This window comes from Miniopterus schreibersii, assembly GCF_964146895.1.
Source record: "Miniopterus schreibersii genome assembly, chromosome: 2".
NCBI lineage: Eukaryota > Metazoa > Chordata > Mammalia > Chiroptera > Miniopteridae > Miniopterus > Miniopterus schreibersii.
Window position 1 is genome coordinate 16,673,610 of NC_138102.1, and position 23,884 is coordinate 16,697,493.

Genomic DNA, 23,884 nt, shown 5'->3' on the forward strand with positions numbered 1-23,884 from the left:
GCAGTTTTTATTTGGTTCGGTGGGGCCACCAGCTAGCTTTATAACTTTGCATTGGACACACCATTTCATAGCTCTGATGATTATATTCCTTTTATGCAAAAAACAACAAATCTTAGGAAGATGGAAAGTGCCTTCAAATATGAGCTTATGATTTTTTATAATTAATTTTTATGAAACTATGTAGTATATATAAGGGCCTATATTGTATTTTTATAGGAGACAATTATGGAGAATATGTAACTGTAGATTGGGTCAGAACAAATTTATAGTAAATTGAACTCAATAAATGAAATATTAGTAAGCAGTTGTTTATAGAACAGCTACATCTATGGCAGGCATTTTTGAAAATACAAAGCTTGGTCTCTGTCCCTGGGAACTTAGTTTAAGAAAATTAAGTAGCTGAAATAGTGAATCAATAAGAGTGAATATATCCCAAGTGGTGCAATGTTGATAATTATGGTAATGAGAATTTAAAGGAGGAAAAGAAAAGATTGGAATAAGTTGGAAAAGACTTTTCTAAACATAGCCATTATTTATGGAGTTCTTTTTTATGTAGCAGACAGGCACTGAAGTTGCAGTAATGGCCTCTGTGAGACCCGGTGATGTGCGTATCTAAACCAGCAGCTCCATTCTAAGAAGTAAAGCAAAAAGCTGAGTTAGACACTGAGCCAGTTTCTGAGCTCTGGAGGCCAGGCAGAGGACTTTGGACACTTGTGATAGCTAATAGGGAGTGATAGTAACTTCTGGAGCAGGAGAGGGGCACCATAAACACAGCAGATGTTCAGGGAAGAGAGATTTCTGTACAGGATAGAGAAATTCTAAGACTAGGTAAGATGGGGAGAGAAAGTCAAAGACACTGGCTATGGTTAAAGTTTTATAAAATCTTGGCATACTACTGATGGTGATGATAATATTTATACTACTTATTAGCAGCTAGATGAACATAATGAAAAGGGCCATGATGATTCAAATTCATAGCTGTGTCCTGCAGCCTCATCATCTTGGCTGTAGAAAGAGAAATTTGGACTAGATAAAGGGATGTATATTGAGTTAGAACGGATAATCCTTAAGAACAGATGGCCAATTGTACTCCAACTCCAGCCCCGAAAGAGTTCCTTCTTTAGAATGAATGTCACACCTGTCGCCCTCCTGTATTTAAATGCTATGACATTTAACAGGTACAGAAGCATTTATCAGAGAGAGCGAGTGGGACTCTTGTGGCTTAGGTCAAGATCATCAGCTCTTCAGAGGACCATGTCTTCTATTCTTTCTGTTTGCCTCATGGATCTAGAATCCTGCTGTGTGCTTCTAGGTATATATTAACCCATTTTGACTTTCACCCACTGATTGATTATAGGAAATCCTTTTGTTTTTATAGGAACCAATTTAGGTGCAGTTTGCCTAAAATCAGGCGCACTGACTAAGTAGTCTTAATAGCTTTGCTGCCTTTGTTCTAAACCAGCCAGGGAGCCCCATGTACTTACTGAGCTTCTTCCCTGAGGCAGGCTCTGTGCTGGTGCCCAGTATGAAGTTGGGAACAAATCACTCTGGTCTCTGCTTCCATGGAGTCTGTAGGCTATTGCGAGTAATAAATGTGTTTCAAGTAATCAATTTAAATATAGTAATAGGTGTACCAAGTGCTCTGAAATATATTTAGAGAATAAGGGTATATATATAATGAGGGACCTCAACTAGTCAGAGGCAAAGACTGAAAAAAAAGTGTCTGCAACCCTCCCTTTGAGAGGCATACAGTCTATCTAAAAATAAAATGCACAATTAGAAAAAAATTTTATTGAGTGATATAAGTAAAACATGAATATTTAGGTATTTCATCAAAAAATGCTGCCCGTAGAGTAGATAAAACTGTTCTGAATTTACAGAATTTTGTTTGATGAGACAGGAAAGGGCATTCTCTGGAGAGGAAGACCCAACCACAAATTAGCAGTCCATATGTCATTGTGTCACACAGGATGTGGAGATGTATGGGATGTGGATTGATCCCATATCCAACTGAATTGTTTGACCCCAAACTTACAGATACATCATGTAGAATAAACAGTGGCAGGGTTTGGGTGTACAGATGAGCATTTCGGAGCAAGCTGTGCAAACAGAGCTTTGGAGAGGGCACCAAGGTTCAAACAAGGATGGGTTATTTCATAAACACTGCCATCCTCATTATTGGGATTCTATGTCTTAGACTCTGAAAAACAACATTGGAGAGCCACGACAACTTGGATTTCTCCCCCCCTAGTATTTGCCTGTGAGTCTAGTGTGGCCACTATGCATCTCATGGATTGAGGAAAGTCTTCAGATCATAATTTAAAAAAGAAAGGGGATGTGACATATTAGCTGAATGATGATGGAGAGGTATAGGGTTGGATCTAAAGGAAATGTTATTGGAACATTTTATATTTAATATTTTCTTTAATGATGTTGAAGAAGGCATTCCCTTGAGGAAATAAATGTCTTTTGCAGGTGATGTCATAAAAAACACTAAAACACAAATTAGAAAAGCATATACATACAGACTTCTAGGAATTTCACTTAAAGGTAGATGACAGAATGAGGGTCATCTCAGAAGAATGCAGACTAATAGAAACAGTACATCTGGGGAAGAATAAGAATAATCTACCTCACAGATTCTCAGCCAGGGAGTGGGCGAGGCCCAGCCAGGATGCTGAACAGGCGCAGGGGTGACAAAGGTCAGCATTTGCACTGTAACGCTGGACACACAGACCATGTAACGCTGGACACACAGACCAGTGCCCTGTGAGCTGGTGCTCACGCTGCCGGCTCGTTATTCAGAGTGAGAGCAAAGGCCTGAACGCCTAACACTGAAACCCACTGATACCCCTCAATATATATTCATTGGCGTTTCCATTATTTGAAATTTATAGAGACACCAAAGAAATTATTTCAGATGTTTTACAATGTGAAGTTCATACCAAAACTAGTATTGAGGTAGAGCAAAAAGACAATAGGGATACTTCTCTAGACGAGGTATTTAAAATTGTCCAAATGTGCCATTGTAGAGTGATGACTAAAGAGAGAGGAAATATCAGATGTGGACCTTGTTTCCCTTCTCCTGCCTCATTAGGGAAGGCCTGATGAAAATTAATGAAACCAAGAAATAAAGAAAGAGAAAAAATAGTTTATAACTTGACCATACATTTATAAAACCATAAAACATTTTTAATGGTTTATAAAATTAGCAAACCCTAAATAACCAGAAATTGGGGGGGGGGGGAGGAGTAGAAATCTGTATATATCTTTGAATATATTTAGCATCCCACCAAAAAAAATGGGAAATAATTTATTCAATTAGAATATAAAAAATTCACTGAGCACTAAATGGATTTTCAGAACACATGACTTTATGTTTGATTACATAGTAAACATACCAGGATATTCACAGTGTAGTAAGGTTATTATTAAGGACAATTTTTATTTGACTGATGCAGTGTGGAAGTCTTGGTTACTAGATTGTACTGCTTTATTGAATCCTACCTAAACTGGTATTTCAGTAACAGGATTTAAATTTGAGATAATAGACTTGCCCTTAAAGAGTTACAGAGTCTTTTCAAATTCCCAGCACAATGTTAAAGGTTTCTATTTAAGGGAGGGAGTGTGTGAGGAGGGTGCTGGGAGCTCCTATAAAAAAGTTATTTAGGAGCCTACAGAGGAGAATCTGTCATAAACTAAAAAAATATAAGCCAGAAGTTCAGTATTGACCTGTAGTTGGCAAATCAATTGACTATATGAAAGTCTCTTTGATACAGTTCTTTACCGGACACTTCCGTCTGATCCTACCTTAGGCTCAGTTTAACAGACATTTTTGAGAGCCCTTTATGAGCCAAGCACTGTGCTAAACGTTGGAGATGCAAAGTGATCAAAATATGGTCACTGTCCTCACAGAGAGATAATCACAGCACACATACATAAGGGCAGTCGAAGAGATGGGGACAGGGTGCGACGGGACAGCCTGAGAGGGGCCCAGGGTGTGGAAGAGGGTGATGGGGAGGTGCAGGTCAGGGTTAGTTGCAAGAAATGATACCTAATGTCATACAAACTGCCTGTGAATTTTCATCTCATTAAGGACAAATATAGAACAAAGATTGTTTATCCCATTATGAGCAAATATTAAAATAAAAATAATTATTCCATCTTCTAACCTAATCAATAGAACAAATGGTATATATATTTTGAAGCTACAGTGGGGGCTTCATTGTTATTCAGCCAGGTTCTAAGAAATAAAATTCTTGGAATTTGCTCAGACTCATGCCAAAGTGTATTGCCCAGAATCAGATTAAATTTACTGTACTCTTATCTCCCAGGAAAGTGATAGAGCGGATGCTTAATGTATAATGCTAATATAGAAATAAGTCGGAAGCCAGATAGTCTCCCTGTTCTTTTAGAAGTAATTCCTTAGACTTTAATCCAGGCTTATAGAGCAGATGAGTTTTCATTTGCACAATCTGTTTCTACACAATCCATGCAGTCTGCACTTTGCTAGTGCGGAAACTATCTCAGTTTCCACTTCCTTCCATTTGATTTGGCAACAACTCTAGACGTCCACAAAAGCTATACGACGGCTGTTGTTGCTGAATGCTTGAACTGCTTGGGAGTAGGTTTTGTGATTTGTTTTACCTCCATGGTTGTCTTAAAAGTTTATTCTACGAAAATCCTTGAGTCCCCCCTGACTGGTAATGCATTTAGAAAAAAATGATGGTGGGGTTTTGGCACAGTGATTCCATGTGTTAGGAAGAGCTTTATTCCCAGAACCATTGTGGTAAAAGAAACCTTTGATAATCACTTAGTTAAATCCCTTAATCTCATCACTGAGAAAAACTGAAGCCCCGTGAAGCCCAGTGGGCTGCTCACCTCCAAGCAGCAAGAGGCTGTGGTGCCAGGACAGAGAGCCTTAGCCTTCATCTCCCAAGGTCAGGGTCCCTGACACCTTACACTTTAATGTACATACAAATCTCTTGGGGATCTTATTAAAATACAGATTTTTATTCAGTAGTTCTGGACTGGGCCCTGGGATTCTGCATTTCTACTAACAAGAACCCAGAAGATGCTGGTGTCCTTGGTCCGTGGACCCCACTCTGAAAAATAATAAGACTTTACGCTAAGAAAATTTATCTGAGTGAAGATCAATGTTAGTGACAGGATAGTTCTGGTTCAGACATAGCTGATAATTCCAAAACGAATTGGCATACCTTAAGCTCTAGTGTTACTGCACCAAATATTCTGTATCATTTTATGATAGAGATAAACCACCATCCCATAATAGTGGTTCCTAGTTTCCTAGGAAACACTTAGAATTTCATACTAATTACAAAATTGATTGGATACGATTTTTGATCCCCTTCACCTAGTCCTGTGCCCTCTGATTTCAAAATTGTCATCTAAGAGGCATCAATGACAATTTTCTAATAAATTCATATTCCTTCTCTTAAGGGACTCCTGATTCCTCAGCTACTTGCTAATTTCATAATCCTTAAATAGGTGATTCCTGACCTCAAATGTTTCTCTCTCTTTCTCCCCCCCACACACAGACAGACGCACAAACACACAGTATTCACATATCTTATACCATGTTCTTGTATGAAAAAGTTGGATTATTGTGTGATCAATATGAGATTTTTAATTTTTTTCAAGAAAGCAAACAGGTAAAATGAAACAGTCATTGTAGAATATATCTCTAATTCTGAAATTACCTGCTTAATTGCATGTTATGACTATATGGGTTTATAGCCCTGGTTCAGAAACAAATACACAAAAACTCCAAATACTTCAGAAATTATTATGTCAACTACGTTATATGGAAAGTAGGTTTCCATGTATTTTTCTTGCATAAATCTGTGAAGGCGTTCTTATTTAGCATGTAGAGTGACATCTTTATGAGGAATCACCCAGCCTGGAAGGTCAGAGTTCTTATTTCTGTATTTGTCTCAGTAGATCTTCCTCTGTTTACTGCAGCAAAAGTATTCTAACCAAAAATAAGCAGTTAATTCATGTAAAAGTGTTTTGAAGAGTTTAAAAGGGCCATATCAATCAACACAAGATGTTTGTTGTTAAGCTCATCCATATGATTGTTAATGATCGTTTATACTTTAAGTTTACACAGGTACTCGTGGGGCTGAAAATTTGGAACTGCCAGCATTTTATCTTGCATGCCTTTCTTCATGAAGTAGGAGAATTATATGTACCAAATCATGCGATAACATTTTTTTGCATCGAATTTGCCTTTAAGGGAAATTTTTAAAATTTTAAAAATACTCTTGTATTAGTAAAAACAAATAGTTTTATTCACAACTCTTCGATGCCAAAAGATAGTGTTTATTCTTATTTACTCTGGAGGAGAAAGGGTTGTGTGTAAATCATGAAGTATGTGCGATCAGAACTAAATCATTTTGAGTGCTTTGTGTAACATTTGTGGTATAGATGAACTATTAGTAATAATCACGGCCATGGGTGTTGAGCGTCTATAAGTATATTGCTTCCTAGAATTTTTCTCTGGCCCCACTTACTGGAGCATGATAGTGGCCGAAATGACATCAAGTACTACTGCAGAAATGTTAATGTTTAAATGTTAAAAGTGTATTTGCCTTTGATTTGGGATAACTGAATGAAGTGAAATTTGTTCTAATAAAAATCTGCCTCTTTCTGTCTTTCACCATTAAAAATGAGACCTAATTTGTTACATATTTAAAAATACAGGGAATGTAGTTTTTCTTGTCAGTGATCATTAGGTTGTGAAAATGCATGACTTCCATTGTAATTTGATGAGTTAACTTATAACATAGAAATATCTGTAAAATAAGTACAAAATTGAGTGTCTATAAAAGTAAAGGCTCAGAATCATTTAAGTAATTGAAGATTATGGGTGGAACCATGTAAGCTCTTACCAAAACCTGTGGTTTTTTTAAATTATTTTTTATTACAGTTGACATTCACTATTATATTAGTTTCAGGTGCAAACGTAGTAGTTAGATATTTACATACCTTACAAATTGGTCACCCCTGTTACCATAGGAAAAGTCAATGAACAGTGGCAAACATGGAAATGCCAAAAGGAAAGTAACAGCTGCCCGGGTCTTGCCTCCCTACTCGATGTTTCAACCTCACTCTAGCTAAGTTTGGGTTAACTTACAAAGACTGAAACAAGTAACAACAGAAATGTATACCCCACAGTTTTCATGGGACATGGTTTTCTAAATGTTTTGTCTGTTTCTTCTCTTCATGTTGTTCGGCCACCAGGTCATTTGTAGGACTCTCCATATGCCATAGGAGGAAATTGCCAGTCTGAAAGTTCAATGTCTTTAGCGTTCTGTTGCTTATCACATTTTTGCCCTCTAGGTGCCAACCTGGATTCACTGGAGCGAGATGTACTGAGAATGTGCCCATGAAAGTCCAAAACCAAGAAAGTATGTTAAAATAATCTGACAATTTGCTTTCTCCCCCAAACTACAGCAACAAGCACTACCACTTGGTGTTTTTACAGCTCAGTTGTAACTGATTCCTTTTGTGCTAATTATGGTTTCACCACTCGGGGCATAAAGCATCCAATCCGACCGACCTTGTTCAACCATCTCGCAACATGGGCCCCAAAGGCCATAAGTTTAAAAGAATGACCAGCAGGATGGCCAGGGATTCTGGCAACCACGGCAGGGAGGCCAGCACCAACAACAGACATTTTTCTTCCAAATTTTTGACTGTAAAGTTATGAGATGGAAAACCGAGATGAAGGAAAGGTCAGATTTAAAATCCTTTAAGCGGCTCCTTTTGAAAGAAAGCAGCCACTTAAAACACTGGGATCTACAAACCCAAGGGCCGCCTTTGGTCCAAACATCTAACCCTTCGGGGCAAACGCCAGAGCCTGAAAGCCATGATTAGGACAAAGACTCCGTTCCTGAGGGTGAACTCGCCAAGCTGTCAAATGACACTGAAGGAGCTTCTTTCTAGCATATATTCACCTCTTCTCTTTTTCTCTGTTTTTTCTACCATTGTTTTTTGTTTCTTCTCTCAGGTGCCCAAATGAGTTTACTGGTGATCGTTGCCAAAACTACGTTATGGCCAGCTTCTACAGTACGTCCACCCCCTTTCTGTCTCTGCCTGAGTAGGAGCATGTTCAGTCGGTGCTGCTTTCTTGTTGCCGCATCTCCCCTCAGATTCCACCTAGAGCTAGATGTGTCTGACCAGGCCTAACATTGACCGCCTCTGCCTGTCGCATGAGACCATTAACACAAGCGATTGTATTACTTCCTCTGTTTGTGACTAGTTGGCTCTGAGAATCCGATAGGTGTGTGAGGCCCCCGATGTTGCTGAAATTCATATTGGAATAATGTGATGCGAAATGAGAGTCACTATGCAGCAGTGCAATTATAATAAAGGCATTGAAAAGTCTCACTTTTATTGATAAAATAAAAGCATTCCACCGAGCAGTCCATCTTCTTTATGAAATGACAACATCCTGAGAAAGATGTTGCTAAGTTGTAACCCATATGCACTTGAAATGATGGTAAGTTCATTTTGATTCCAGAATGTATTTATAACAAATAAACATAATAAAAAGAGTTCAGATGTTTTTCTTCATTAACCAGCAGTTTGCATTTAGGTATTAAAAAAAAAAGCTCTGAGTAGGAAAATTAAAAACAAACAAACATTGCACGGCAAATGAGACAGCCTGGCTTTTATATATGTTGCTTAGGAAACAAGTGATTCAGAACTAGTTTAAATAGTCATTTATTTATGTTAGCAGGTCTTACTGCCAGTTTCAATGGTAATGCTAGGGGATAATAGGTTTTTTTAAAAATATTTATTGTTTACTTTGAAATATAACAGTTCACCTTTAGATATATATTTTTAAACACAGAACTGAGAAATGTTGATGTGTTTCTGTGGCTTCATGAAGTTTCGAGCATCATTCCTAAGCAACCCAGTTCCCATTGCATGTGATGGCATGGATAACTGAACTGTGCACCCGCCCTTCTATCGTGAATTGGGACTCTAGCTCTTGATTTTGGAGCTTCCAAAGCATTGTATTTATAGATTCCATAAAGCTATCCATTTAGAGCAAAGGTTGAGAACTTTTTTTTTTCTGTAAAGGATCAGACAGTAAATATTTGAGGGTTTGCAAGTGATATCATCACTGTCACGATGACCTAACAATGCCATTGTAGCACGAAAGCAGTCATAGATAGTGAGTGCACAGACTGATGAGCCTGGCTCCCTGCTGTTAAAACTTTACTTACAAAAGCAGGCAGCCGGCTGGATTTGCCCACCTCTGATTTAGATTGTCAGTTGCTCACCCTGAATAATATTACACGTAGCTCATTGCAGTGTAAATTTATGTAACACAGGAAACAGTGATAGGAGCTGGTCATCTGGGGGCCCTAAAAGAAGGGATTTACCCTTATTCATACGCACACGGAGGATAAGATTCTGTCTCTCAGGTTAACAGTCTTTAAATAATAAATCCCATGGAAAAATAAATTCCATATGCATTAGGGGGAGATTAGACCCATAGTGTTGGTCTATTTATTATTGGTCTATAAATATCATTTATTTAGCGAAACGCTACTAATTATAGATTTACATGGGCTACATATCAAAGATTATGTTTTGGCCATTTTCTGTTATGAAAAATTAGTAAATTGATATTACTAAATTTTCAAATGCAGTCTTCACTTTATTGACAAATCTTAAAATAATATGCATTTAGTGGGCAGAATTTTTCTCTCCAGAGCTATAGATTAATTTTTTAAAAAGTAGATAAGAAGGAAAGTAAAAATAGAAGGGAAATAATAGAATTTCACTTAATATATTAAAGCTATTCCTTTTAGAAATGTGTGTTTGTATTCAAATAATATAGATTTAGCAAATCCATGTGACTGTATAAAAACAATGAAATATTTTATAATTTAATGAAAATTCTGAACATTTGCATTATACTCAAATTTTTGGTGTTAAATAGTCTCATTGTGCACTGAAGGCAATATTGGGCCACTATATAGAGAAAGTATTAAAAATGAAGATATTTCTAAAAATAATAATGCCATTGGATCTGACAGTTGTAACCCGAGAAAATATTCTCAACTTCTCTTTGAGACCATTTTCTTCTGTAAGATATTTAAAAAGAGCCACAGTATGTATTTAATCAGAATGTGATTCCTTGAGTAAATTCTTTAGTGAGCTTTCAGTGGCACTTTTGGAAGACATCCAGGAAAGCAGCGTTCCTATTTAACCTTATTTAACAAAGATTGATCGGAAGCACATTTATGAACAAAATCTGTAATGACTGTGCATTGGCTCTGCCTCGTGCCCAGAAAAGCAAGGGCTTCCAACCAGAAATGTTTCCAAACTTGTCTAGCCCAGAGTTAATTTTCTAACCTCCATGTCATAAATTCTCAATTTTTATTTCTGCAAACTCCCCCATAGACAGCAGGAAAATAAATGTTTCTGTTCTAAGAACTTTATGTTCAAGTAGCAGTGAGAGCTGCACAAAGAATAAAAAACGTTGCCACAGTGGTAATGTTTAAAATATACTTGTTAGTATCATAAAGTCCAAAACACATAACATAAATTTTAAAAGAAAAGATATTCCCCAGCTTTAAAGAGAAGTTTTTTTTTTTTACTTGCCAAACCACATTTTCAGTGGAAAAACAACATTCTAAAAGAATGTACGATTTTTACAACGCTTATTAACAAATAAATTACATTATCAGGATTTGATACAACTTTCTGGTCAGAGTGTCCTATGGGGCCTTTTACTGATTTATAAAAACTGATTTAAATTATGAAAGAATGGAACAAATGTTTATTTTATATGACTTTCTTGAAGGCAGCTATGTGCCTTGAAATAAAACATATTTATAGTACTTTCTAGGAAAATATTGCCAAGGCTAGTTAGCTTCAGATTTAACCTATGGACACAGAATTCCTACTTGAAAGGATTGTGTTCATCAATGTGTGTGTGTGTGTGTGTGTGTGTGTGTACAGGCAATCCATAATCAATTTATAGACTTTATGGAGAGGGTGAAAAACACTGAAGGCTTCAATAGTTAGAGGAAGTATGGAACAAATATGTCATATATAAACTAACATGTAGTAGGAAGTAATTACAGAATAGCCCAAACTATAGAATATTTTTTAAAGAGTGCAATTTTAGAACTTTTAGGCACATTCTCAGAATGAGTAAACTTAGCAGATACCCTTAAAAGTAGTTTTTAATCAGAGGTTACTTCATAAATTACTTGTGTTAATATAAATCTTTTAAATGCTTTAAAATTCTGTTAAAGTTGTTCATTTAGTTATCAAACACATATCTTGCTGACAGTGGAATAAAGGCACACTCAGTCTATGACAAAGTTATGAATTCCAACTGAGAGTAGTGAGATTTACTGTGTCTGTGTTTGTGAGTGTGCTCTTGTGTACATGGAAACGGGAGTAAGGAGAGAGCCTCCTATTACATTTCAAAAGGCCCAGTGGCCATATGGATTGGTATATGTGAAAAAAAATGTATCTACATTTGTAAAGGTAAGTTGAAAATTAAAAGTCAGACATTAAATTGGTTCCGTGTAGAACTGACATTGACAGAACTCCTTCAGAAATCTCAGAGGTGCAGAAAGTAAAGGCTACACACAAGTCTTTGAGATTATTTCCATAAGGAGACCCAAGATGTGTAAAGGAATAAAATCCCGAAAGTCTTCAAATTTTAACAGGAACCATAATTGCATGGACATATAATTTTGGTAAAAGAAAGTTGTTTCATTGTTCATTTCTCTAATGGAATTGAAAATTTAAATTAACCTACAGGTTAATCAGTTTTCTTCAAACAATTATAAAATCCTAAAGCAAAGGATTAGTGAGTCAATATTTAATAGTTTCTGAAGACTCTTCGATTTAAATTAATTTTTTATATTGCTTACTGCACAGCAGGAAATCACATGTAGAAAAGGAAACTAAATTGTTTACAGTAACCTTTGTGTTTTTGAATTATTAATTTAATTTGAAAAAATGTGGCTAGGCAGACGTTCAATAGGAAGCGTAGGATGCATAATGATCCTAAGCCAGCATTAGATTAAATAGAATGGATAGAAAGTAATAACCTCTTTGTAAAATGAAAAGTGTTTGTGTGTTATGCTTTCCTTGACTCACAATGAAGAAGCGTAGCCACCAATAGTAAAAACAAATTAGAGTAGTGTTTGCTCCAGGTCTAGAATGACGGATGCATGTTTCCTCTGCTTGTTTCCTTGTTAGGGCTTATGGCCAGAAGAGATTCCAGTTTTAAGTACCAATTTCCCTTTGAATTATTTGAAATTGGAGCTGCCTGATATGAATGACTTCCCATGAAATGAAATTATAGTTAGGCTCACAGACTTACCTATAAATGTAAATGCAGTAATATGTATGCATGGGCATGCTACTAATTCTATTGAAGACTTAACCAAGCTTTCTATGCAACTAATATAGATCATTAGCAGTGTTCACGTAGGCATGCAATAATGATTCTCTGGAAAGAGTTTCTGTAGATATCTCTTGATTTTTAACCCTTAAATTGTTACTGACTGGTAGGAGGAAAAGGCAAGAAATAGAGAGTTTTCTAGAGAGAAATTTTGAGTCACCTCCTCATGAAAATGTGTGAGAACATTTATCATCGCTTCCTCCCAACATGAATTTTCATACCTATTGTTCCAAAGTTTAAATGAAGGGAACAAATGGGAAAAAGTGTCCATTTGTCAAATTGTTGCACAAAGGCAAGAGAAATGTGTTTGGATTTGGATACACTGCTTTGCTGTGAACATTGTGCAACCAAATTAACCCTACACCCTCTGGCTTTTAATTTACGAAAAATGTAGTTATTTGCCTGAGTACCCCAGACCGCAGGCAGAGGGGACTCTATTATACATAGTGCCCCTCATTATCATCGTTACTCAATGTACTACTTGATATGTATATTTTTTAATCTGTGAAACCTCATTTCCTTAAGAGGTGGCAAGTTTTTAAAGTGGAAATTCTTGATGTATCCCAGCTTCCAGTTTTCCTGGCCGTGAAATTAGTCAAAAGTAAACCTCCACGCGGTAACTGGCCCAAGGGGAGCGTCGGGACGTGTCTGTCCTCCAAGCTGTTAACCCTTCGGCCGTTGGCCAGCCTATTTCACGGCTTCTTTATTCCATGCCCTGCGAGGCATGTGTTAGTGTCATAAGCATTTTGTCAATGAGAAATTAACTTGTCCAAAGTCACTGAACAGGGAAATGGCAGAGTCGGGACCTGAAACCAGGACGACTCCAGCACTCGAGCTCCTACTCTTCCCTCTGTATGAGGCGCTTTGTCCAGGCCCAAACTGAGGGCTGTGTAAGAGAAATACCCCTCTGCCGCACATTTTTAAACTTAAGAGGCACTTTGTGCTATGCGTGAGCCGCCCTGGTATCTCCCTAGCCCATGATCAAGGGAAGGAGTGCAGCCTCCTGGCCCGTTCATTCTGCCCTTGCCTCCCCACCACACTAGGAGCTCCTAAGGGCCCCACATGGTGAAATTTGATTAATAATTTTTGTTTCAAGAATGGAAAGTCATTTCCAGGGGGTTTTTTTCTCTTTGGCCCCATGTTGCCCCTTTGCTCATTTGAGCTTGTACAGGTCCTGCCAGTCCTGCAATCCTGGCGCCTCCAAAGTCAGATCTGCCAGGACTGCAGGCCGGGGGCTCACACCTCTGAGTTCCCTGCCCCGGGCTGCCCTCGGGTCCTCTGGACGCTTGTGCCTGTTGGCTGGCATCTGGGCACCAGGGCTCAGCACTGTGGAGCGATCATCTAGTTGGCTCTCGGTTATTTGAGGGAGTAATAAAATTGACTAAAGACCCCAGGAATTGTATCCCCCCCCCTTTTTTTTTTTACAATTACAAAAGGCCTTAAGTGTTTGCTGTTCCATGCAGGAATGACATGAAAGAACTAGAAGCAGGTTTTGAATCCCCACTGCCCTGTCTGGCTTTGGGGGCAGAAATGTTTGTTAAATATCACGTAAGTGGTGGAGAAAGTAGAAAGTTAGGGGGGAAAGAGATAGAGTTGTTTTGGGGAGATTTTTAGTGAATTTTTTTAATCCCCACCCAGGAATATATTTTTTTTATTTGATTTTTCTTTTTTTTTAAGAGAGGAAAGGAGAGGGAGAGAGAGGGAAACATCAGCCGATTGCCTTCCATGGCACCTTGACTGGGGATCTAACCCACAACCTGGGTTATGTGCTCTGCCTGGAAATCAAACCCGGGACCTTTTGGTGTACGGGCCAGCACTCCAGCCAACTGAGCCACGCTGACCAAGGCAAGAAGATAGAGTCTTTTTAAAAAAATAACCAAAGCAGCAAGAAAGAAGAGAGCATAACTAAAATATGAAACCAATGTGATAGAATTTCATACCAAATTTTTAACTTCTTGGCTTCTCTTCCTGGCTCTGCCTCTGTGTGTCTTTGGGGAAAATAATTTCACCCACCTGGAACTTTGCTTCTGCCTTTTAAAAATACAGGAATGAAGTAATGCCAAATGCCTTTTCTGATTGTAAATATGATATTTCTATTCCCAAACAGCATAGGGACAGGAGCGTAGAGGGTAGTTCAGCTGTACAACTTCTCCCTCAGTAAGGCCTTTTAAGGGTTAATAAAGACTTGTGTGCCCCTGTTGGCACACCTCTGGAAAGAGAAGTTCCCTGTGTGGACTCTGGGAGGCGTACCTGAGCACTGCTTGGCTAACCACCACCGTGTGTCCTGTTCAATGTGCACGCACAGAGAGCCGTAATAGTCATGTGTAATGTGTTTTGGAGTGCAGTGTATTGCTCTTTTCTGAAACTTTTTCCCTTTCTCTCTTTTTTTGTCAACTTTCTGCATTGGCAGAGCATCTTGGGATTGAATTTATGGGTATGGACCAATCATCATTCCTTTTAGCCTGCAGAATTTAGAGCCTATGAGCTGAAATCTTTTTCCCTCCCTACTCTTACCTTTCAGTTCCTAACTAATTTCCTTTTTCTTTAGAAGGGATCATACAGCTATAACAATGATTTCTCTACTTTCGATCTATGATTAGTTTACCAAAATGTTACTGAGCACAGCAGCTTTTAGATGCCCCAGCTTCACTTAGAGTTTAAAATCACATCACCCGCTGCCAATTCACATACATCCCACATTCCTTGACCCACTGATTGGATCTGGCCATCCTGTTATTTCAGAGCTGGGGTAAGTTGGAATGGTGCACAAGGCTGCAGGAGGAACCAAACGAGGGGCCTGAGAACCAAAGAAGTTCTAAAGACTTCACCTTAGAAAACACCACATCTCAGGCTGATGGGAGTTTGACATACAATATAAAAATCATATGTGATATAGTAACATTTCTAGCCCTTAGATTGCAACACAATATGATAGGAGCAGACATGAATTGCTCTGATTTTCTGGAGCTATTCAATCATGACTCTTGTCAACTTCATTAGCTCCTGAGCAAGGAAATATAAAACAGAAATAAATAAGCCTTGTACTGTTTCAGGTGAAAATTCTAGTGCTAATAGAATTAAACATGAGTCACTAAGATTATCCAGACAAGTGATCAAGCACTGTAAACATCAAATATCTCCTATGAGCATATGAATTTGGGGCATGCTCCTGTTGAAGGCTTTCATCCTAGTTAGAAAAGGACAGTCTTGGGAGGAGGGGAAGCCCTGCTAGCTTCCATCCTGCAGGCCCAGCCTCCTGAGCACTGCACACAGCCCTGGACTGTGGTCATGGGTAACAGTGTCCTGATTAACAGAGTATCTGCCCCCATCCAGCTGGTGTCGGTGACATCATGTAGGGAGGGCACCCCACAGCTGCTGTTTTCTTTCGTCTTCTGATAGCATCACAGTTGACAGCTAATGCACTTTCCATAATTTGTGGAAAACGAGACTGTGGCAGGCTCGAGCAGTTGCAGGAATAGAAACTCTGCTAATTGTCCATTCCTCCAAAAAACTTCCAAGAGGAAACTATTCATTTTATGAGAAACCCCCTGCATTTATATGTGGTCCTTTGAACATCAGAGAACATCTCCCAAGCGTGAGAGGCAACAGAGGGCCCACCAGTGTCACTTGAGTGGCAGGTCGTTTACTTGAAGGGAGTTACCTATATGGGTTACTCCTCCCAGGATAAAACCGACCCACTTCTAAAAAGGCTTATTGGCCTTTCCTGCAGGGAGGAAAAACATCCCAGCATCACCTCCCTTCATCTCCCAAACAGCATCTCTCCTACTTTATCACTTTAGAGTCTGATTGTAGAATTGATTATTTCATTCTCAAACAATGAACTAAGGTAAAGGATAGCTCAGCTACACCACTTCCCCCTCAGCAAGGTCTTAAGGGTTAATGAAGGCACATTGTGCTGGTTTTCGGTGCCTCATAAAGACAATTCTTCCAGAGGCTCCACAGTCCCAAGGCTAGAACGGTCCGCCCTTAAGGAAAGTCAGATCTTAAAGGTCAATTAAAATTGAGAAAGACAAGGCCTCTGTCTCCTGGCCTGGCCAGACCATACTGAAAACATGCCGGACCTGAGTCACTTGAGTGCGTCCAGCCAAACCATAGAGCAGAGGTCTCGGCAGCGTTTCCACTCATTAAGGCAGATCTGCCAGTGGACTGAGGGCTTCTCTTTTTCAGAGCTGCCTCTAATTTACTGTTACCCATTGACCCTGTCACACTAGGAAAAAAATAAGGAAAAACCAGGGGGAGAAACCATTGTTTATATTATTTTTCATCAAGCATTTTTTTTTAACACATTCCTATTGTGGGGGCCCCACATGATCTAGAAAAGCAATGGAAAATCAAACAGAAACTTAGATGAGAAACATTTAGGGCATTCAGTAAATGCTGGTTTAAATGCAAAATCTGAACCCCACATCTGTATTCTGTGGGCCTTGGCGTTCGTTGGTTCATCTTAGCAGTTTTGCTTTACCCCTGGACCTTCATGGAGCTGCCCTTTTATTTCCATCACTGATGTCACTGGAAAATATGTGCCTTCCTACATAACATTAGGAAGAACAGGCGAGTCATCATAGGCCCTGTTCACAGACCCAGGTCAATCTATTCTCTTACCATTAACAACAATCAAAAAACTTGTCAAAAGAACCTCCGAGAGCACACATGATGCTGTGTCTTCCGTGGATAGGTCCCATTTTTGTAGTTTGCAGAAGCAATTTCCCAATCTTTTTCTAAAGATACAATATTAAAATGTCAACGCTACCAAACGCTTGCCATTTTAAAAGGAGAAAAAATAGAGTGAGCGGAAAAAGCACACTGAAGGCAGGGTCTTCATTCTCTGGGCAGCAGTAGCTTTACACTCCCCTTTCCTAACCAGCTCTCAGCAACCGAAGGAGCCTTTGTGCCCAGCTCTGTGTCCTGGGTCCCACCCACAAGGACCAACGGGCACTGCCTCTGCTGCTTAGGCCTTTCAGCTAAGCACTGATCTGGATGCCAGGCTAAGGAGGAGGCTCCAGGGGCACCAGCTCCCAGATTAGCACCCCATAAAATAGAATTCCCTGCCCTGTGGCTATGGGGGAGGGGAGGCAGCAGACACCAGCAGTTAACACACAAGCGTTCACATTCCACTCCTCCCTTGACTTTTGCTGCACAAAATATGCTCCACCGCAGTGCCCCAGCTGCTTCGCTTCCTAACTGCGGCCTCCACGTGCCGGCCAGCCTAGGTTAGGCGTTATGCTGTATGGGGTAACCCTTCCAACTTTGCACCCACCTTTGCTTCCTACCTGAGCCTTCCCTCCCTCTGGTTTTCTTTTATTTGTTTGTTTTCCTCCCTTAGTATCAGGCATGCTGTGCCAGGGACTCCAGATGACTCCTCCACTTGTAACCTTGTTTTGCCTTGTACCTGACTTCCTCCCTCTCTCGGTCATTCTGTCAGTCTGTCTGTCCTCTCGGTTTGTTTTTCCTTTCCACTTCCAACCCCTCGCGTTTGTTTCTGTCTAATCTGCGGCATTCTAGTCTTTTACCCACTGACTCCTGTCCACCTCCGCCTCCCCCTGTTAATAATCAGTGCTCTATTAATTTGATTTGACAAAGTTCCTGACCTGTTAACTGGAATTTGATTACCGTGGGCTTGGCTTGTAGGAAGTGTTTTGTTTAATGATAAGGTCCGCTGTATCATAGAAATTAAAACACACTTTTTCATTTCAAGAAAGCTTCCTGCGAATTGCCCTCTCTCAATAGAGAAAAGAGGTGTGGTCACAGAGACGGAGAATGTAAACTGACAATGTTCAGAAGGCCCTACGCTGATGTCCAGATAGGAGGTGCTCATTTGTAAAATGTTCCCCAGTTCTTGACCGGACCGGCTTGTTAATCAGAAAACCAAGTACAGCTTACACGGCTTATTATACATTGGCTGCGCTTCTTTCTCAGTCACCTGGAGACTAATTTCCAGTGAGTGCCATTAGACTGGTTGGAAGCTCAGCTCCCATGCAATCGGGTTCACCATTAAGTCAGCCAATCTTGTTAAGAACCTGACCCACCATATAATCAAGTTGTCTGCCCCAAATACTGATTTGCAAATAGAAAGGCTTCTGTGCATAAGAGACTGGTTGCATTTGGGGTACAATAGTACTTTAGTTCTAAGTATCACACTTCCTTGGTGTAATCTCCATTAGCTGATTTGCCATGTTGGTCATTGCAGGAACATATAATTTATTCCAAATCACACACTATTTTGCTAGTAGTTCCTTTATACAGATGGACGAGGTCTCTAAGTACAATTGGTGAAGTAATAATAATTGTCCTCCGAAGAACAAATCCTCACCTTGGCCCAGGGCTGTCCTACCCATCGTATTGGGTTTTCTCTGATACAGCGCCTTGCTGCTCCACATCGTGGGGCTTACGTTCGCATTTTACTGTGAAATCATAGGGATCCTGCACCAATTTTGTTGATAACTACAAGCCAAGCTCATGTTTGCAAATGTGTTTGAGTTTATTTCATTAAGTTATAAAGTTCTTTGTAAAGACCACTGGAATATACAAGAGCTGGGAAATCAAAAGAGACTGGGGGTGGAGAGAGAAAGGAAGAGAGGAAGGTACCGTGGTGCCAGATCCAGCTCCTTTCATTGGCATTGATTCCTGTTGTCTTTGCAAGAGATGTTTGCCAGAGATTCTTTTAAATATAAAAAGTACAGTTTCAAACAAGTAATTATTTGATAATCAATGTTTATGATTTGCTAGTTGAATACATATGTATCTATAGAGTATAATTAAAGTAATATTATGGCATACTACTTTTTATTGTCAATGGCCCCATGTGGCTTTGCTGTTCATGCTCAAAAAGCAGTGCAGAGTATGCTGGACCTTCAGTATGTCTGCAAAAGTAATGAATCGTCACATGTTTATTTTCTTGTGACCATGGACAGTGCCATGCAGCATGCCAACTGTTCAGTTGTAAGTCCCGGCACATGTACTGGGCCTTTGGTGACATCTGCTCTTGTCCCTTTCCAGAAGCGGAGGAGCTCTACCAGAAGAGGGTGCTGACCATCACGGGCATCTGCATCGCGCTGCTAGTGGTCGGCATCATGTGTGTGGTGGCCTACTGCAAAACCAAGTAAACCTCCCCCTCGGGGCCTCCCTCTCGGGTGCACCCACAGTGTAGCCTGCAAACGCCGTGCAGACTCCCGCCTCCACAGCCCAGCCTTGAGAAACAGGGGAGAGGGGCCCTGGGGGCCTTTCTCTCTTCGTTTTTCTTCTGAGTCATCCATTTCAAGCACCTTTCCTAATCACACAGTTAGAAAGCACTGCCTATTTGTGCGAAAATGTTAGGAAGACTTCTGATGAGTGACCGCTGCCCCACGACCAGAGAAAGGGTTGGGGGGCCAGGCTCAGACAGGGCTAGGCGTGTGCATGTGCACGCATATGGATGCGGGTGCACACACCACAACATCCTGAGGGGACAGTGGGAGGTGCCCGAAGTGTGCCTGTCCAACACTGCTCAGGACATGTGCAATTTGCACTAACGCTTAGAAGATAAAGGAAATGTGTGGCGGTGTTAGAAATGCCATATTCTGACCATTATACTGATTATTTTTTAATTCAGTCTAATTAAATTTCCAGTTCAGATGCCCGCGAGCGTGAGATGTACAAAAGGAATCTCATGGGAGGAAAATCAGGCGAAACTTGCTTTGAAAGAACAAAAGGGAAAACATTGAAACAGATTTGTGTCCACTGTTTTTGATCCTTTAAACTGAGTCCATATTAACAAACATAATCACTTTGTGACATGAATTCCTTCCACTTTCTCTCTGACGTATAACCTCCCCTTCAAGCCTAAAACAATATTAACAGTATTGTTCCGTTGCTTCATCACATAAACTTTCTGGCCAAAACCAGCCACAGGATATTACTGTGATCTGAAGGGTGCCCTGAGGAACAGGGACAGTTGCTTTCTTACCATGAAACCATGGATGGTGTTTTCCTAAGACCCCAGGACTCAGTGCCAGGATTGAGTAAGCGACAGAGATAAGCCTTCGTGGAGTCATCCTTACGAGCCTTTTTAGACATTTTAATATTGATTACCTAGTTAGACCAAAAAAAAAAGTGTTACTAGAGTGGAATCGCGTTACAATTGTGCCCAAATCTACAAGCACAATATGTACATACACTCATGTGCAGCACAGCCCATGCACACGCACCATGTGTAATGTACAGACTCAAAACTGACTGCATTTTCTTAAGGCAAACAGGCAAAATTATAAGAAATCAGCTTTGTCCATTGCACAGCACAAATTGTTCCCTAAGACAAACGGCCACCTGTAAGACTGAGGCACAGATGGGTGGACTAGGGAAGGCGGGGTGTCGGCCCAGGATCGCCTCTCCTCTTTCTGCCGTCTCTCAGCCGTCGGGTTTCACCCCTGGAAGAAGCCCAGGCGGCGTCTCACGTCTGTGTCCTGAGACGGGGCGGTGGTTCCCCGTTGGCCACAGGCAGACTCTGAGATGAAGGGGCGCGTCCTTCTGCCCTCCCTTGCCACCCATCCACTGCCTGAGTTACGTGTTGGTGAAACAAAGGACTGACTGAAATAAGACATGTAAACAATAGAGGAAAAAACTAAATGCTCCCTTTTTCATCTGCAGGAAACAGCGGAAAAAGCTCCACGACCGGCTTCGGCAGAGCCTTAGGTCCGAGCGAAACAACATGGTCAACATCGCGAACGGGCCTCACCACCCTAACCCACCCCCCGAGAGCGTGCAGCTGGTGAATGTATGTTGACTCTGGCCAGTGGAAAAGCTGAGCATCTCTCCTCTGTCCAGGCACCTTGAAGTTTATTTTCTAAAGCTCTTAGGCTCTTAGCTGCTGCCATTAATCTCCACGGCTTCCAGGAACCCAAGGTTTTGCCAGGAGAAAATAATGGGAACATTTTTTAAAGTGGATTTGGTTACTGTAAAACCAGCACGTTTCCTTTTCTAAAGTGTTCATTAAGGGGCTGGAATAATAACGTTGGGTTTGTTCTGCGGGGAGGCCATGGCTGGAAGAAAGAAAAGAAAAACACAAAGAGAAATGAGGAAATTAATGGTACAAGAATCAGAAGGAAATGTTTTATTTTTATAATTTGGAAATGAGGGCTACTCCAGCCTATAACTGATTAGTGCTGATAACCGAGCTAAGGGCTTCAGAGTGATTTTCAGCAGAGGCATTTCACCGTGCCTGGCGATCTGCTGATTCTGATTTACAAAGGAAGAAATTAGGGCATGGAAAGGTCAAGTGACTTATCAAACTTGCTTCTCAGCACAACTGGAAGAACACAATGCTTTCCTACTCCCTGACTCTTTCCACGTGATGTCGCACCCTGCAGATGAGATCTATCCCGAACCATTCAAGTATTTTGTTTAAAATTTACCAAGCACTCAGCTTTTAAATATAACTAAGTCATAGACTATTAGATTCTGGAAAGTCTTTCGACAGCATCTTCCAAACCTCCCTTTTTCACAGATAAGGGCCAGAGCTGGACTCAGTTTTCCTGGCTTTCGAAATATACTTCCTGTTTTCTTCATTTCTCTCGGATGTTTGGCTTTTTGTAAGCAAAGCTCAAGATTATATTGCACTGCCATTTTCTATCTTATAGAAAAAGTTACATTGTGTGTGGAGCAAATACATCGTGGAGCCAAGTCCAGAGCTAGTAGTTACTAAGCCCCTCGTAAGGCTTCTGGCAAAGGCCTTCAGGAGACTGCTAGAGTAAGGTGCTAGCACATCCCCATACTCGGCTGCTTTCCTCCCCCTACCAGTGTTCCTTAGCATGCTCTGCACTGTTGATAAACACACTCACGACAGACACACCTATAAGCCGCCACTACGAGTGTTACAAGATACAGGAAGCAGAATGACTGCCTGGGTTCCAGGCACGGCTCAGGCTGTGTGACTTTAGGCTTTAGCCTTTCTAAACCCTATTTGTTCATTCTGAAAACAGGCCTAAAAATAACACCTACTTCAGAGAGTTCTTCTCAGCATCAAATAGGAGAATCTGTAAGAAACAGCCCAGTGGCATTTAATGAGCATTGAATAATTGTTAAACATTACCTTCATTAGATTCCCTGAGCCTGGATTGCCTTCCAGGAGCAAGAGTGAAGCGGTACCCAGGCTGGAAATAGCTCATTATGTCTGACACCGCTACGTTTTCCTTAAAACGAGCCAGCTGCATGTCCCAGGGAGGCCCACATGGAATAACCTTCCGCCTCAGAGAACCAGTTAGGGTTTCAAGCATAATTCACGTTGAATTTTTTGGGGTTTTCCATGAATATATCAGGTTCTTTTAGTGCCCACAGCCCATCAGATTACAAAGTGCTCTATTGTATCTAAGGGTATTCCTTCCCATGCCTTATCCTCTTATTTAACTTAATTTGGTATAAATACGAATAGCATTTAGAAACAACTTCAGAATGTGCCTTTCTCACTGAGAGGAGGCAGCAATAGCTGTGATTTGGTGACAAAAATGAAGTAAAATGCACTCTCACTGCATATGGGTTCCCTATGTATCATGTGCTTTCTCAAGATGTATGTCCTGGACAACTACTGTACATTCTTCTAATCTCTCAGTAGCCTTGTTAGTCTTACTACTGACAACCTAAAAACTTCAGTGATATCATTTGGGCAACATGGGCACTAGGAAATGGTAAGATGGAGGTAGATCCAAAGTAGAGAGACTTGAAACAAATTCTTCTTTTACTTGTAACGACCAATGACAGAAATGAATATTGGGCAGAGATTTGCATCGAAGTCTAGCCATGTTATCAACTGGAAACAAAACAGAAAAAATAGGTCTGTTTCTGATAATATGTAGCTGTGATTCTAGGACCTACATTGAGGGCACATCCAAAGAGTGATTTATTTAGCTCCATTTATCGAATCTAAAGGCCACAGTAGGCCAGGATAAGATTTGCTATCTGGCCATTGGAGAAATGAAATGTATTATGAAGCATGTGTACTAGAACAGATTTTTTTTTGTGGGTGACAATGTTAATGTTTTCATTTACATGGATCTTCAAGTTATGTCTCTTTGTTTATCCAGCAATACGTATCTAAAAATGTTATCTCCAGTGAACATATTGTTGAGAGAGAAGTGGAGACATCTTTTTCCACCAGTCACTATACCTCAACAACTCATCATTCCACTACTGTCACCCAAACTCCGAGTCACAGGTATGGGAAAAAAGCAATTGCATGGAATTTCTCCAAGAATGGATTTTTGTACATTTTCTTGTGCCATTACTGCCTAAGAAAGGGACAGGAGCCATGTATGAGGCAGTGAAGTATAGTTAAATGTATGGTTTGGGACAAAATCAGATTTGACATCAGCTGGCTCTGCCATTTCATTGTTGTTTAAATTTGAGTCTTAATTTTTTTCATCATCA

General features: G+C 40.2%; 1 protein-coding gene across 9 annotated transcripts in view; it reads left to right on the forward strand.

Annotated features, from left to right (window-relative positions):
* Positions 1 to 23,884, forward strand: part of NRG1 (neuregulin 1) — an 882,008-nt gene that overhangs the window by 853,870 nt on the left and 4,254 nt on the right. For 4 of the 9 annotated variants that reach the window (XM_081129574.1, XM_081129571.1, XM_081129569.1 and 1 more), the window contains 5 exons: positions 8,033 to 8,091; positions 14,880 to 14,903; positions 19,487 to 19,589; positions 21,113 to 21,239; positions 23,542 to 23,672. In XM_081129574.1, the coding sequence (XP_080985700.1) occupies positions 8,033 to 8,091; positions 14,880 to 14,903; positions 19,487 to 19,589; positions 21,113 to 21,239; positions 23,542 to 23,672 (444 nt within the window). Of the gene's footprint in view, positions 1 to 7,362; positions 7,431 to 8,032; positions 8,557 to 14,879; positions 14,904 to 19,486; positions 19,590 to 21,112; positions 21,240 to 23,541; positions 23,673 to 23,884 lie in introns of those variants that run through there. The other 5 variants (XM_081129575.1, XM_081129573.1, XM_081129570.1 and 2 more) reach the window with 3 other exon arrangements.